The sequence below is a fragment of the Macrobrachium nipponense genome, chromosome 40 (genome assembly GCF_015104395.2).
Source record: "Macrobrachium nipponense isolate FS-2020 chromosome 40, ASM1510439v2, whole genome shotgun sequence".
Classification (NCBI taxonomy): Eukaryota; Metazoa; Arthropoda; class Malacostraca; order Decapoda; family Palaemonidae; genus Macrobrachium; species Macrobrachium nipponense.
The window spans coordinates 33,405,627-33,418,820 of record NC_061101.1 but is presented as its reverse complement, the minus strand read 5'-3'; the positions used below and the strand labels follow the sequence as shown (position 1 = coordinate 33,418,820).

Sequence of the window (13,194 nt, the reverse complement as noted above, 5' to 3'; positions counted from 1 at the left end):
GACAGTGATGATCTTAAGGATGTTGTTTCGATCTGTAACAAACATTGCCGACACCCAAGCAGATGCACAACTTATTGAGATAATGAGTTGCATTAACCATGACATCGAGGATAATCATGTTGACAAGCAGACAAAGACACTGCTTTTTTTTTGAGAACTGTGCTGTAGTGTCAATAACTAAGATATGGTCAAAGAATTAAATTAAACCGCAACTATCGAAATAATCAAGAAAAATAGCAAGCCTGCGCACTGTACTTTTACCTTACATTTTATGCTATAGCTTAAGATCATATAATAATGCCATAATGTTGGAAATATGGTATGGGATAAATATTCTTTAAAATGATGAAAACATATGGTTGGTTTGATCAATATTGATGTTTGATTATAACAAACTTTTATTTTTATATTGAACGTTTTTATGTTTTTTGGTGTTTAACATGACTTTTTTTTACATAACATTTATCCTTATATGCTGTGATGTTAATAATTAATAAATGTCCAAAATAAGGATATTCAACGGCAAAAATCATTATGATCAGGTGAAATAACAAGCCGGCACACTACTTAACGTTACATTTTATACTATAGCTTAAGTATAACATAATAATGGCATTATTTTTGGATATAAGATACCCAGATAAATGCCCTTTAAAATGGTCAAGACTAGATTAAAATTGTATGGTTGGTTTTAAAGATTTTGATGTTTGAAAACTTTAAATGCATTTTTCTCAGTTTGTAGAAAACGATGCTTGCGCCCTTGCTCCGCTGGGCGCCTCAATTGTATTTACATTATTCTTATGGGAATTATTGTTTCGGTGGTTTCGTGGGAGGTTCTGGAACGGATTATGTACGAAAACAGAGGTTACACTGTAACGTTAATGTAAACATTCCACATCAGCCAAGCATTATTCTTTTGTTCATTTTGAATGCCAATCACACCTAACAGCCCTAGGTGAAATTCATCCCAAATTTTAAATTTTGTTTAAAAAAAATTATATTCAAGGAACTTCTAAAGGTATTTCTATTATTTTATAAAATCTTAACAACAAACTTACCACCATCATTCGCTAAACTTTTGTTATAATCAATCTGCATAACTGCCCCAACCCACAGGGTAAAGGAATGTTCTTGGATGATGGATAACAATTTAAATCTACATACTCCATAACCAGAAGCGTGTACGATGGACGTGGCCAATTGGTACCAGTCACCTGCACAACCAATGCAGCTGTGCCAATCTCATGGAGCGAGCCAAGTTGAGACTCCTGTAATAATAAAATATTTCATAATACAAAAATGTCCTATTCCCTCTTCCATAAACATACACAGACTGCTAGTATGTACAAATAATCTACGTATATGGACAACAGCAATTTTCAACTCTAATAGTAACTATTACAAACCTGAGGTCTTAACATTAGGATAAATACTCAGCGCCAGCTGGAAACCGGTAAAGTTTAAAATAATTGTGTACGCATGGGACTATTGGTATCTGTGCTTGGTCACGAGGCATGTGGAGCCACACACATACCCCTCATTAACTCGTAATCCCGTTAGTTATTCTTCCAACCCAGGTTTTTGGTTAGTTGATGAGGGGTGGTTAGAGGTGGGCCTTTGTATGTTAACCGATCCATCAGGTTTTGTAAGTTATGAAAAATACAAATTAGTTACAAATTTGTCCATTTGTTCATATACGAAACAAACCTTCGGTCTTAACATTAGGATAGACCCACTTACTTTTGTGGGAGTAAGTACTATTAACCAACTGGGAGTTTGCACCTTTGATCAGTTTTTTTTCTGAATACCAGAATTCTACGAAACAACTGACCGGTATTTTCCGAATCTGAGACATATATGAATATCATAGAGTAAGACTTCTGGGTTTTTACCACAATGTCATAGTTCATTGCGTCCGAGGAAGATAAGAAGATCTGTTCCCCTAACAAACCAATTCATTCACTCATGTAGGTTTATCATTATTCCTCTCCCCCTTGCTAAAGAGAGGAATGTCCTGCTACTGATAGGTATCTTACTGATACAAACCCTAACAGTATGGCCACTTCACTCACCTGTACCTTGTCCGTTCCAGCTTCTTAAGTAAAGAAGGAGTCATAAATCTGAAAAGGAAAGAGGCCAGTTAACTCCTCCATTTCACATCCATGCCATCATCTTAGACAAGATACCAACTGACCTGCCAGGGGTACTGGATGAGTTACACCTGTTGAGCAGCCACCAAAGGACCCAAGGAAATTGAGTCCAAGGACCTCTGGGCAACCATATACGTATATATATATTACAGGAAATTGAAAGTGGTTTTCATAACAAAGAAAAAACCCATCTCCAAATTTCACTGAACAGACAGACACCTCCTTAAAATTGCTCAATTTTGAGCTTCGATACAGTCACAGACCAACCGTCACGATCATTTTAACAGATATGTTCTTAAAAGCCAGAAGGCCCATATTCCTCTGATGACCTTCTCTTCTGTATAACCTCATTGGTACAACTTGACAAACAAGGAGTAGGCTGACCGATCGCCTCTGTTTGGCCTGTCCTTTACATCTACCACCTCAATGTTCTAGGTGACTAGTGTTCTTTCTATAACCACGGAGTACTTTGACAAGTCAAAGCCGGCCCTGCTGAAGTCCCTCACACATACTCACACCGTATTGAGCATGACTAAGAAATGTATCTGTCATCATGACCTCTGCTGCATTGACTTATTATCCCGGATTCCGAGGCCAATTAGAACTGATGTTCCAGACTACTTTTGAGTCTACATCAAAACCCTGGTTATTGAGTACTCCCCACCCCTCTACCAAGGTCAGAGGAAGACCTCCCCATCCCCCCCTCCCCAGTTTCCTGTAACGTGACTGAATGTATTGTCCCCTGGTGGTAGTCGTTCAAGGGTACTCTGATAACAGAGTATGTTTTCCAACTTATCAGATCGGAGTTCTTAGTGTCCCATCCAGTTCACTGCTCTGATTCATCTGAAGATTAGTCAGTGTGAAGCGATATTCACATGCCCAATCACCAGTCCAAAGTATATCACCATGCATGTAAACATGTAAATACAGAGATTCTTCCCTCTGTTCTGACAACCTCTCCAACAGATCGTCTACTGACCGAATGCCTTTAATGGACAGAAACGTTCACTAAACAGGCAGTCACAGCCAAAGAGTCATTCTGTATATGTGAGCTAACGACCTTTGGAGTCGTGTTACGTTCGAGATGACACTCTACACACAAAACTGAGAACTATTGTTATTACAAAAGGGGATACTGGTCAACCTCCAGAACCTTGAGATATTAAATCTACTATCGGTGGTGCCTCTTCCCCACACGAACCTGGTAGCAATGATTGTGCTACGATAACTTTATCAGTCACTCATCCTGGGTCCTCCTTAATTACTGGAACCCATCCTTCCGTCCAGAACATGGCGGAACAGGTAGAACCTAGAGTTTGCGTAACCTGCAGGTTATTCCCAGTATCGCAAATGGAACCCTCAGACTCCTCGAAGGGTGAAACCCGAGACAGTTATTACATGGTTTTTCCATTATATGAGTTCTCTCTGGACGAGTGGTTTGTGCACTCAATCTGCCAAACCATGGTCCGAGGTCCTACTCCCATCTCAGCCATTGCGGAATCAAAGAACTTATTTCTGGCAATAGAAAATAATTTATCGATATAGTGCGGTTCTCATCCCACAATAAGCTGCAGGTCCCGTTGCTAGGTGACCAATTGGTTCCTAGCCACGTAAAAAATATCCAATCCTTTAGGCCAGCCCTGAGCCTAGGAGCTATTAAACAGCTCAGTGTTTTTGTAAAAACTAAGATCCCAACCACGAAACACCTTATGCGGTGACCTGTTACAATATATGGGCATATGTTCAATGTGCTACCCTCCAAAGGGAAATCCTATATTGCCAGAAACCATCATGGTGCTATTCTCGAGTAACCTAGCCCAGAATTGTACCCAACATCACTTCACCCTACCTCATTCTTGAAGAATGGGAAACCCCCCCACTTTCCCCTTCCAGATATGATGAGGTACTAATGCCTTGCTCTAGCCAACTGAAGCTCGAACCCTCTATGTTAGGTTCATGACTTCAATATAGAAACTAAACCAGTATGGAAGAGACCCATTTGCAGATTCCAGGTTAACCTAGCCAACCACCACTTGGACTAGTCTAAGTAGGTATAGTCAATTAAGAATTGACTAACTTATTTTAAGTTGGGAAGACCAGGTTGACCCTGGTTTGGTTAGGTTAGGCTATGTTAACTCTTCCAATTAGGCTAGGACCCTGGTTTGGTTAGGTTAGGCTATGTTAACACTTCCAATTAGGCTAGGCTAACTCTTCCATCACTTAGGGTCCATTCGAGATGTACACTTAACTAGGCTAGGCTAGTATAGACTAGCTTAATCTAGAAGCTAAATGACTTAGGTTAGGGTAAAGCCGTTCAAGAAAGTTTGGGCCATCCATGCTAGGCTACAACCACAGCCTTCTAGGGTGAGGTGGTAAAAGTGTTTCGAATGAGTAGCCTAGGCACTAGTCTATACTCGGCTATACTTATAACCTTACTAATCGCCCAACTAAGATAGTAGTTAGGCTAAGTTGACATGTATGTCAGAACCACCTAACCTATGAGTTAGGCTAAGTGGGGCCCTGGCTAAGCTAAGGAATTGTACCACTCAGACTGATCTAAGATAGTAAATGCAAGTTCGAAAGCCAAACTGCAACCATTAGTTGGTCCAAGCCAGCACATTACCCAAACCAGTTAGTTTGGACAGTCTAAGCTAAGAACTACTACTCAGAGAAACCAAGATAGTGGCAGTAAACTCGACCTAGCTGCAATAGGCTACGAATATAACCACTTTGTTAGGCTAAAAGGTATGACCCAAATTATCCTGGCTATAGCATCTTAGGTTTTTTAAACAAGTGCCCCCTACTTAGGCTTGGCTACCTTAAATGAAGAAAGAAAGACCATTCACCTCTTTCTTTCGACTTAAGTTCCCATTCGATTTCATTAAGAAGAATGGTTCTACAGTACTTTCGAAGGAACCAAGCTTTCGATTAACTTTAACTACTTGTGTAAGAGTCGAAGCTTTTGGTCAATATTCTTATAGGAAGAAACCAGCTTATTCCAACAAGTATATAAAACATGGGAATTCTCCTTACCTGTAAAGGTTTGAAGTTTTCTGGAGTCAACCCAAAGTATGCTACTTCCCACCATTCAGGCTGCATACGATTACTAAGAGGTATCCATATCCTTCCATTAATCCATGCATTTTACGTGTTGTAAAATGGACTCTACATGACTAGAACAAGGTAATTCATACACTTTCGTATCCTTTTTCAAACCAAACACCATGTCAATCCCCGGGGGAAGCATGCTGGCAGGTGTCTCCGTGCTCCCCGACAGGTTATTGAATTGACTAATCAAATCAATCACCTCCTCCATAAAAACCAGAAACTCTTGGTTTTCTCTTCCCTCCAGTTTTAATGTGCTGTGTTCAGCCACAAGGAGATGTTAACTCACTTCTACCCTCTGACAAACGTCAAGGGCCTCATGGCCGTCCGACCATACGGCTGCGGCATCTTTGATCTTTGAAGGTCACTGATGGCTCGATCTCGAATAGTCAGTGGGATGTGAGAAGGTATCTATTTGCATACATCATGGCCTTCCGACCATACGGCCACGGCACCTTTGATCTTTATTGGCCACTGATGGCTCAATCCCAAATAGTCAGTAGGATTTGAGAAGGTATCTATTTGCATGCGTCATGGGTCGTCCAACCATACAGCCTCGGCACCTTTGATCTTTAATGGCCGCTGCAGGAATTTTCAACTGTAATAGTAACTATATATACACAAATTATGAATATATGTATACATGAATAAAACAAAGTAAGTACAGGCAGTCCCTAAGTTACGAGCGGGGGTTCCGTTCGAGACGCGTCGTAAGCCGAAACATTGTCAAAATTCCTAAGAAAACCTTACTTTTATGCTTTGGGTGCATTAAAAACTAAGTAAACTGCATTTTTATCGCATTTTTTCATAAAAAAAAACCTTCAAATATTTATTATTTTTGCATTTTTGGTGTCCTCTTTCTTCTGCCAGACGAGTGTTGTAGGCCCCGTAACCCTGTACATAACTAGCGAGGGTTTGTCTCCCATCTTCTGTGCAGTATTGACTGTAATTCAAGCTGATATTAATCTAGTCATCTCTCTTATTTATTACTCTGGCAAATGATAAGGTAAGTTCTTTGTACAAAGAGCATAAGAGAGAATATCAAGGCACGGATCTAAAGTTATAATCATAAAAAGAATACCATGTCTCCAAGTTAGTACCATATGCCTTTTTAAGGTCAACAACAACATTGACATGCTTCTCTTAAATGTAAATGCTCTACATACAGAAGACTCTAAGGGAATAAGTACCATCAGTAGTAAATACATCTGCCAAAACCAAACATGGGGGGGTGGGGAGACAGTAAAATTTCTTCTCCAAGATCAGACAAGTTTTGCACCGACCCATCTGCACTAAGTTTATAGGTATGTAAGCCAAATGTCAATACAATTGGTAGACCATGAAAATTCAACCTCTGCAAAGTTTTTATAAACCATAAAATGATGGGGGAAAGTTCCCTACAGCTGACTAACTGGCATTGCCATATTCTGTTAGATAATTAAAACTAAGCGCCTTGTACTGTATTCAAATACACATACTTAACCCTCTTACGCCGAAGCGGTAAAAAAAAAATTGTCTCCCGTGTGCCGGTGTTGTTTCAGAGTGAGCGCGGAAGTGGAACAAATATTTTTTTCAAAAAATCACAGCGCGCTTAGTTTTTAAGATTAAGAGTTCATTTTTTGGCTCCTTTTTTTGTGTATTGGCTGAAGTTTAGTATGCAACCATCAGAAATGAAAAAAATTATCATTATCATATATAAAATAATGCGATATATGATAGCGCAAAAACAAAATTTCCATATATAAATGTATTCAAATCGCGCTGTGCGCAAAGCGCGGTTAAAGGTAAACAAGATACTTTTTATTTCGTTGTAATTTACACTAAATTGCGATCATTTTGGTATATAACACATTGTAAAACGATAAAAGCAACACAGAGAAAATATTATCACAAAATAATGCATGAATTAATAACGCGCGGCACGTAAACAAATATTTTTTTTTTTTTCTTTTTTTTTCAAAAATTCACCATAAATCTAAATATTGTCCCTAGAGACTTCCAATTTCTTTCAACAATGAAGACAAATGATTGAATTAGTTTACTATACTGTAAGAGTATTAGCTTACAATTGCATTTTTCGACCATATCTGACGAGTTAAAGTTGAACCGAATGTCGAATTTTTTTTTATATATATATTTTTTATATGCAATTATTTCGGATAAGAAAAGCTACAACCCTCAAATATTTTTTGTTTTATTTTACATGAAATTGTGCACATTTTTCATATATAAAACTCTATGAAATGCCTAATAATATGAAACGGAGCAAATATTCCACAAGAATGGTACGTCGCATTTCGGAGATTTGTGGCGGAGAATCCGAGCACGGAGGAAGAAGGAAAGATTTTTTTTTAATTCACCATAAATCTAAATATTTTTGCTAGAGACTTCAAATTTGTTTCAAGATGAAGATAAATGACTGAATATTACTACACTGTAAGAGTTTTAGCTTACAATTGCGTTTTTTTACCATTTCGGTAGAGTCAAAGTTGACCGAACGTGGTTTTTTTTCTATTTATCGTGATTTATATGCAAATATTTCAAAAATGAGAAAAGCTACAACCTTCAATTATTTTTTGTTGTATTCTACATGAAATTGCGCACATTTTCCATATATAAAAATTTATGTAACGGCTAATTTAAATGGTGCAAACATTACCACAATCGCCACGTATGATTTTTTCGGAAGAGTTACCGCTGCGGACGTAAAGAAAATGTTATTTTTTTCATAAATTCACCATAAATCGAAATATTGTGCTAGAGACTTTCAATTTGTGCAAAATGAAGGTAAATGCTTGAATATTACTAGAATATAAGCTTTTAGCTTATAATTGCGTTTTTTTGACCATTTCGGTAGAGTCAAAGTTGACCGAAAAGGTTGAAATTTTGGCAATTATCGTTATTTATATGAAATATCTTCAAAACTGATAAAAGCTACAACCATGGGTTGTTTTTAGTTGTATATTGTGGCATGAAATTGCGCACATTTCCATATATAAAACTTTATATAAACGACTAATTTTAAAATGGTGCAAACAGTACCACAATCGCATGTATGATTTTTTCTTTTGGAAGAGTTACCACGCGGATGTAAGGAAAAAGTTTTTTCATAAATTTTCACCATAAATCGAAAATAAATTGTGCTTAGAGACTTCCAATTAGTTGCAAAATTAAGGTGAATGATTGAATATTACTAAAATATAAGAGTTTTAGCTTACAATTGCGTTTTTCGACCATTCGGTAGAGTCAAAGTTGACCGAAGGTTGAAATTTTTGGCAATTATCGTTATTTATATTGAAAATATCTCAAAACAAAACTGATAAAAGCTACAATCAGGAGTATTTTATTGTTGTATTCTACATAAAAATGCGCACATTTTCTATATAATACTTCATGTAACGGCTAATTTACAATGGTACAAAAATTATGTCAAAGTGACGAAATAATTTCCGAGATGTGTCTCAGATACTATTAGTGCGGCAAGAAAGAAAAATTCGCGCTTTCGCGCCTGCGTAACGATTGTAAACAAAACAACACCTTGATCCGTGAAACTCCCAGCATCCCCCAAGGCGCTGATTAAAAAGTTTTAGGCTGGTAGGCCTATAAGTATTTTTCCGCGAATTTTAAAAAAAACTTTTGTAAGTCAACGTAAAATACGTCCAGTCGGCACACGGGAGACAAAAAATGTAGATGTAAAATACGTCCTCCAGTCGGCGTAAAGAGGGTTAATCATTAGATACAGGATTCTGTTAGAGTCAGGGGATGTTATGAAATTTTCTAAAGCTGAATGAAATGGCAAATTTTTAAAAGTAATTTGTATTTTTCCTGTTGTTTGGTAGTTACAATACTAGTGGGAAAGGGCGAGGGGTACCCTCACCACCTCCCTTCACTGAATCGTGTAAACCACTTGCCTTATAGCCAGGTAACAGAATGAGGGGTGGCTAGAGGTGGGTAGTTTATGTCAAGATTCAGGTTTGTATGTTAGGAAAAATACAAAATACTTTTTAAATTTGTCACTTGTTCCTACACAAATACAGTAGCACACCGAGATACCGTGGGTATATCCCACTTCTGGATATGTTGGTGCAAAATGATAATATCAATTTGGGGTTTTTGCCTCCAGGATCTAGCGCCAAATATGTAATATTCACCATTAGTATCATATTATCAAACACCATGGCTCTTTTAAAAAGTTATGCTTTACTTCACTGTATCCAATATACTGTATGTATTCTCATATTATTGTATTATCAAATTCAGACATAGTGATCAATGTTTTGGCTTGGAAATCAACTGAGGACAATTACGAGGTAAGTTTATTTAACTGTATTTAACTCAATTCAGAGCAATTTTCTTGCTTCTCGATAGTGGGTAAATGAATCTCTTGATCCTCTATATCAAAGGCATAAAAGGGGTATAGTATTTTCTTATACAAGTGTTTTTTAAGTATTTTAAGTCAAAATATAACAAATAGGTTTTGCTGTGAACTAACTTTTTTTAGTAGATAGTGTCCGGGGTAATATTATATATTTTTTAATTTTTTTAAAAATCAAGATTCAGTTTGAAATTTTCTCTTTATTTAATCATATGAGCTTTATGTATTTATCTTTTATCGGCATGAAAACAACAGTAAAATGTGTTCTTTCATGCTCAGTAGTTTTATTAAAATACTTTCTCTCCAATTCAATTTACGGTCGAGTCTGATGGTATATCGAAGTTTACAGGAGTTAATCCATGTTGCCGTTGCACGATAATTTAGTTATTATGCAGCCTGAAACACTGTTTCTCAGCTTTATCTACAACTTGCAGCTTAAATTTAGTAGTAGGGCATAGCATATTTCCTTGCCGATCTTTTCTCCATGGTGAAAAAGGTACAGTGTACAAATATATTACTATATCCTACCCTACTTAATGTCACTGGCAACATAACAATGGTAATTGTTTACTAACATGCAATGGTCGAAATGCGATAAGGTTGTTCTTTGGAAAACAGTTGTTTTCTTTCCTGGTTATAACAAACCACTAACAATAATGTTTATCATTATCTTTTACATTTTTAACTTATTTTTAACTGGAAGATGGGATACAGAGATGGAGGAAAAGCGGTTAGTAGTACATGAAATACACGACAAAATCGCAAGTATATACGGTAATTTCTATTTTTTATTTTATTCTAATATTTTCCTTGTTTATTGTACAAATAGGTCAAATTTACTTTTACTATTTCTTTATTAATTTTACACTGCTTTAAACTCTAAAAATTATGCTAAAGTTTTTTACTGTCCTGCAGTTTATATTTTAAAACCAGCAACAGCTAGTATCTTACTTTACGGGTACTACTATTTTTTGTTTATATAAATAGCATAGTACATACATATAAGCTTTATCACAAGTTGCTATAAGATGACTCTTGGGGTTTTGGGATGGTTTGGGCTATATTTCTGTTTTAAATTATCTTTAAATGTTTCAGAATGATAATTTATCAATTTTGTTAGAACCACCAAATTAGGCAGTGAACTGTTGAAAAGGCAGTTATAAGCATTTTACAGTAGTTTAAGGGGTACAGGGTAAAAATATACATGGACTTTATAGAACAAACAAGCATTCACGGATATATACAATGAAATATCAGAGTTTCTTTTATAGCGGGGCCGGCTCGGATGCTTAAATCCGTTATCTCGGTGAGCTACTGTACAAACCATCGGTCTTTAAATAGGATGACTTACTATGTGATGGGTGAGAGGATCTGAGTAGACTTCCTATCTGACTGGAGGTTTGCCCAATCTAGGACTTTTTCATGGTTGTGCAATGTCAAGCAGAGGAATCAGTATCATGCCTCTGATCTGGGGAACGAAGTGTGCTCCACTCTCAGAATTCTGGGATTTTCAAAGTAATGGGTGTGAAGCAGCATTAGTCCAAAATACTTAGAAGGACATTGTGTTGGAGTTGACAAAGCTAAGATAAGTACAGGTTAGTTTTATTGTCCAATTATCCCTCTCCCCCCATTGCTATAGAGAAGGTAGGATTTGCTTCTATTAGACCATAACAATGAAAAAATAGAAAGATGAATATGACTACATACATCCAAAAACAAAAATCTAGGATGTTTCTGCCTTAGTTACAAAGCAATACCCCACAAATTTGATATGGCACATTCCTTCATACAAAAAGGACAGCCCACCAAATTTAAAAAACCTTTGAATGTGTCCAAAAATATACGGGCAAAATATCACCCCAGAATATTAAATGGTATAGTAAGAATTTTCCAATCAAGGCAGATAGTAACAAACAGGTAACTTTGCTGACTGACTTCAAACCCTCTTCATTTGAAAATATTAAAGGGGAACTTCTGGTTGCATTTTAGCTGTTCCATATGTAGAATAATTCCATTTAAGTACTCTTGGTGAAAAATATTTTTTGAAAGTGGCGTTTTCTTATTTTTTAAAAGCAATTTTCTATTGCACCATGGGTGCCACCATTTTGTGGCTCATCTGTTATGCGTGATGTCATGCCGTATAGGCACAGACAGGCGAAACAAAAACCGAGGGTACAGCATCTTCAGATAATATCCTTTTTGGTTTGTATTTGTCAGCTGAAAATATATGATTGAAATGGTAAATAAAAAAGGAGTCTGAAGTAGTCATAGTTAGGCATACAGCCCTGAATTCTATAATCCTATTAATTAAACTACTTAAAAAGGACTAAGTGAAGGCCCTACCAATTCATGGACACACACACACGTTCGAAAACTGCCGTTCACACCATCACACCATGCGCATGGCGATTCACAAGAATAACTTTAAATTCAAATGCATACAAGTGGAGGCACCATAGTATAGATAGCGGTAGATAGCCACCCTATCTTTGTCGGTACTGTGGTCTGTTCAGAGGGAAATTAAGTTCCCAAAACATTTAATATAAATTTCATAGCCATACTTAATAAACTGCTCCTAATGTCACCTTTTAAATCTGTTGGCAAGAAATGGTCCGAACAGACAACGGTTTGCTTCGTAGGTTGAAAAGTTTTGATGATGATATCCTCCCTCCGAAGAGCAATCAGCCAGCGACTTGATTTATCTCAATTTGACAGAATCCTGTGGAATGATATGCCTTTCGGACACTTGCCAGAAGTATTGGCACAACCAAACACCATACAAGTTGGCATAATTGACGCTATTTGAATGACAATTGACATTAAACACGAGGGCAATACCGAGGACGAATACAATACAATGGGCGTGCTTCGCTGTGCTCGTCATCGGTATTAATCCGCCAGAGAGCAACATAGTCAAATCCTGGATAAATGGCACTCTCCATTGAAGTACCTCGACGCTATTTTGAAGTTAAAAAAATGGAATTACATATAGATTTGAGCAATATCTTAATTTTTTAGCTTATTAAAAGTTCTGTTTGACAAAATCTAATGGCAATTAACCAGAAGTTCCTCTTTAAAACAGTTACCCCTCATATCTCATTCAACACCAAAAAATGAACAGTATTCAACAAAATATTTTAGAATCATACCAGTATATATTATGTGAATGCAGTACTAAACTCAACAAGGCTGGAAGGCTGCCATTTAGTTGCCTGAATCTGTAGCATAGGGCTATTTTAAACCCAAGTGCAACTCAAGAAATCTTGGTTATAATAATCGGATCACTTTTGTTAGCCTTCAAAGATAACTGTGTAACTCTGGACTTGCTCAATCTCCAGACTAAAAAACTGTGCAGATTTTGAGTATGCTTCAGTGATAAGTATAAAGAAAAACGAATCTGGGCTAAAACTACATACATACAGGGCAGTATGCATTAGACTGGCAAATTATGGATGGATAGATAACAAGTAGGTTCCTGAAAAGGAATATAAAAAGTTATTAAATCTTGAGTTAATCTTTAAAACAATGATTAATAAATTTTGCCCAAGTACTTTTAGTTTATGA

The 13,194-nt window shown here is 36.7% G+C and overlaps 2 protein-coding genes across 2 annotated transcripts in view; both read right to left on the bottom strand.

Moving 5' to 3' along the window:
- LOC135212072 (lon protease homolog 2, peroxisomal-like) overlaps positions 1 to 13,194 on the bottom strand; it is a 249,420-nt gene that overhangs the window by 130,510 nt on the left and 105,716 nt on the right.
- Positions 1,071 to 13,194, bottom strand: part of LOC135211783 (lon protease homolog 2, peroxisomal-like) — a 118,069-nt gene continuing 105,945 nt past the window's right edge. Inside the window, exon 4 of the mRNA XM_064244995.1 lies at positions 1,071 to 1,268. Coding sequence (XP_064101065.1) covers positions 1,071 to 1,268 — 198 coding nt within the window. The remainder of the gene's footprint in view (positions 1,269 to 13,194) is intronic.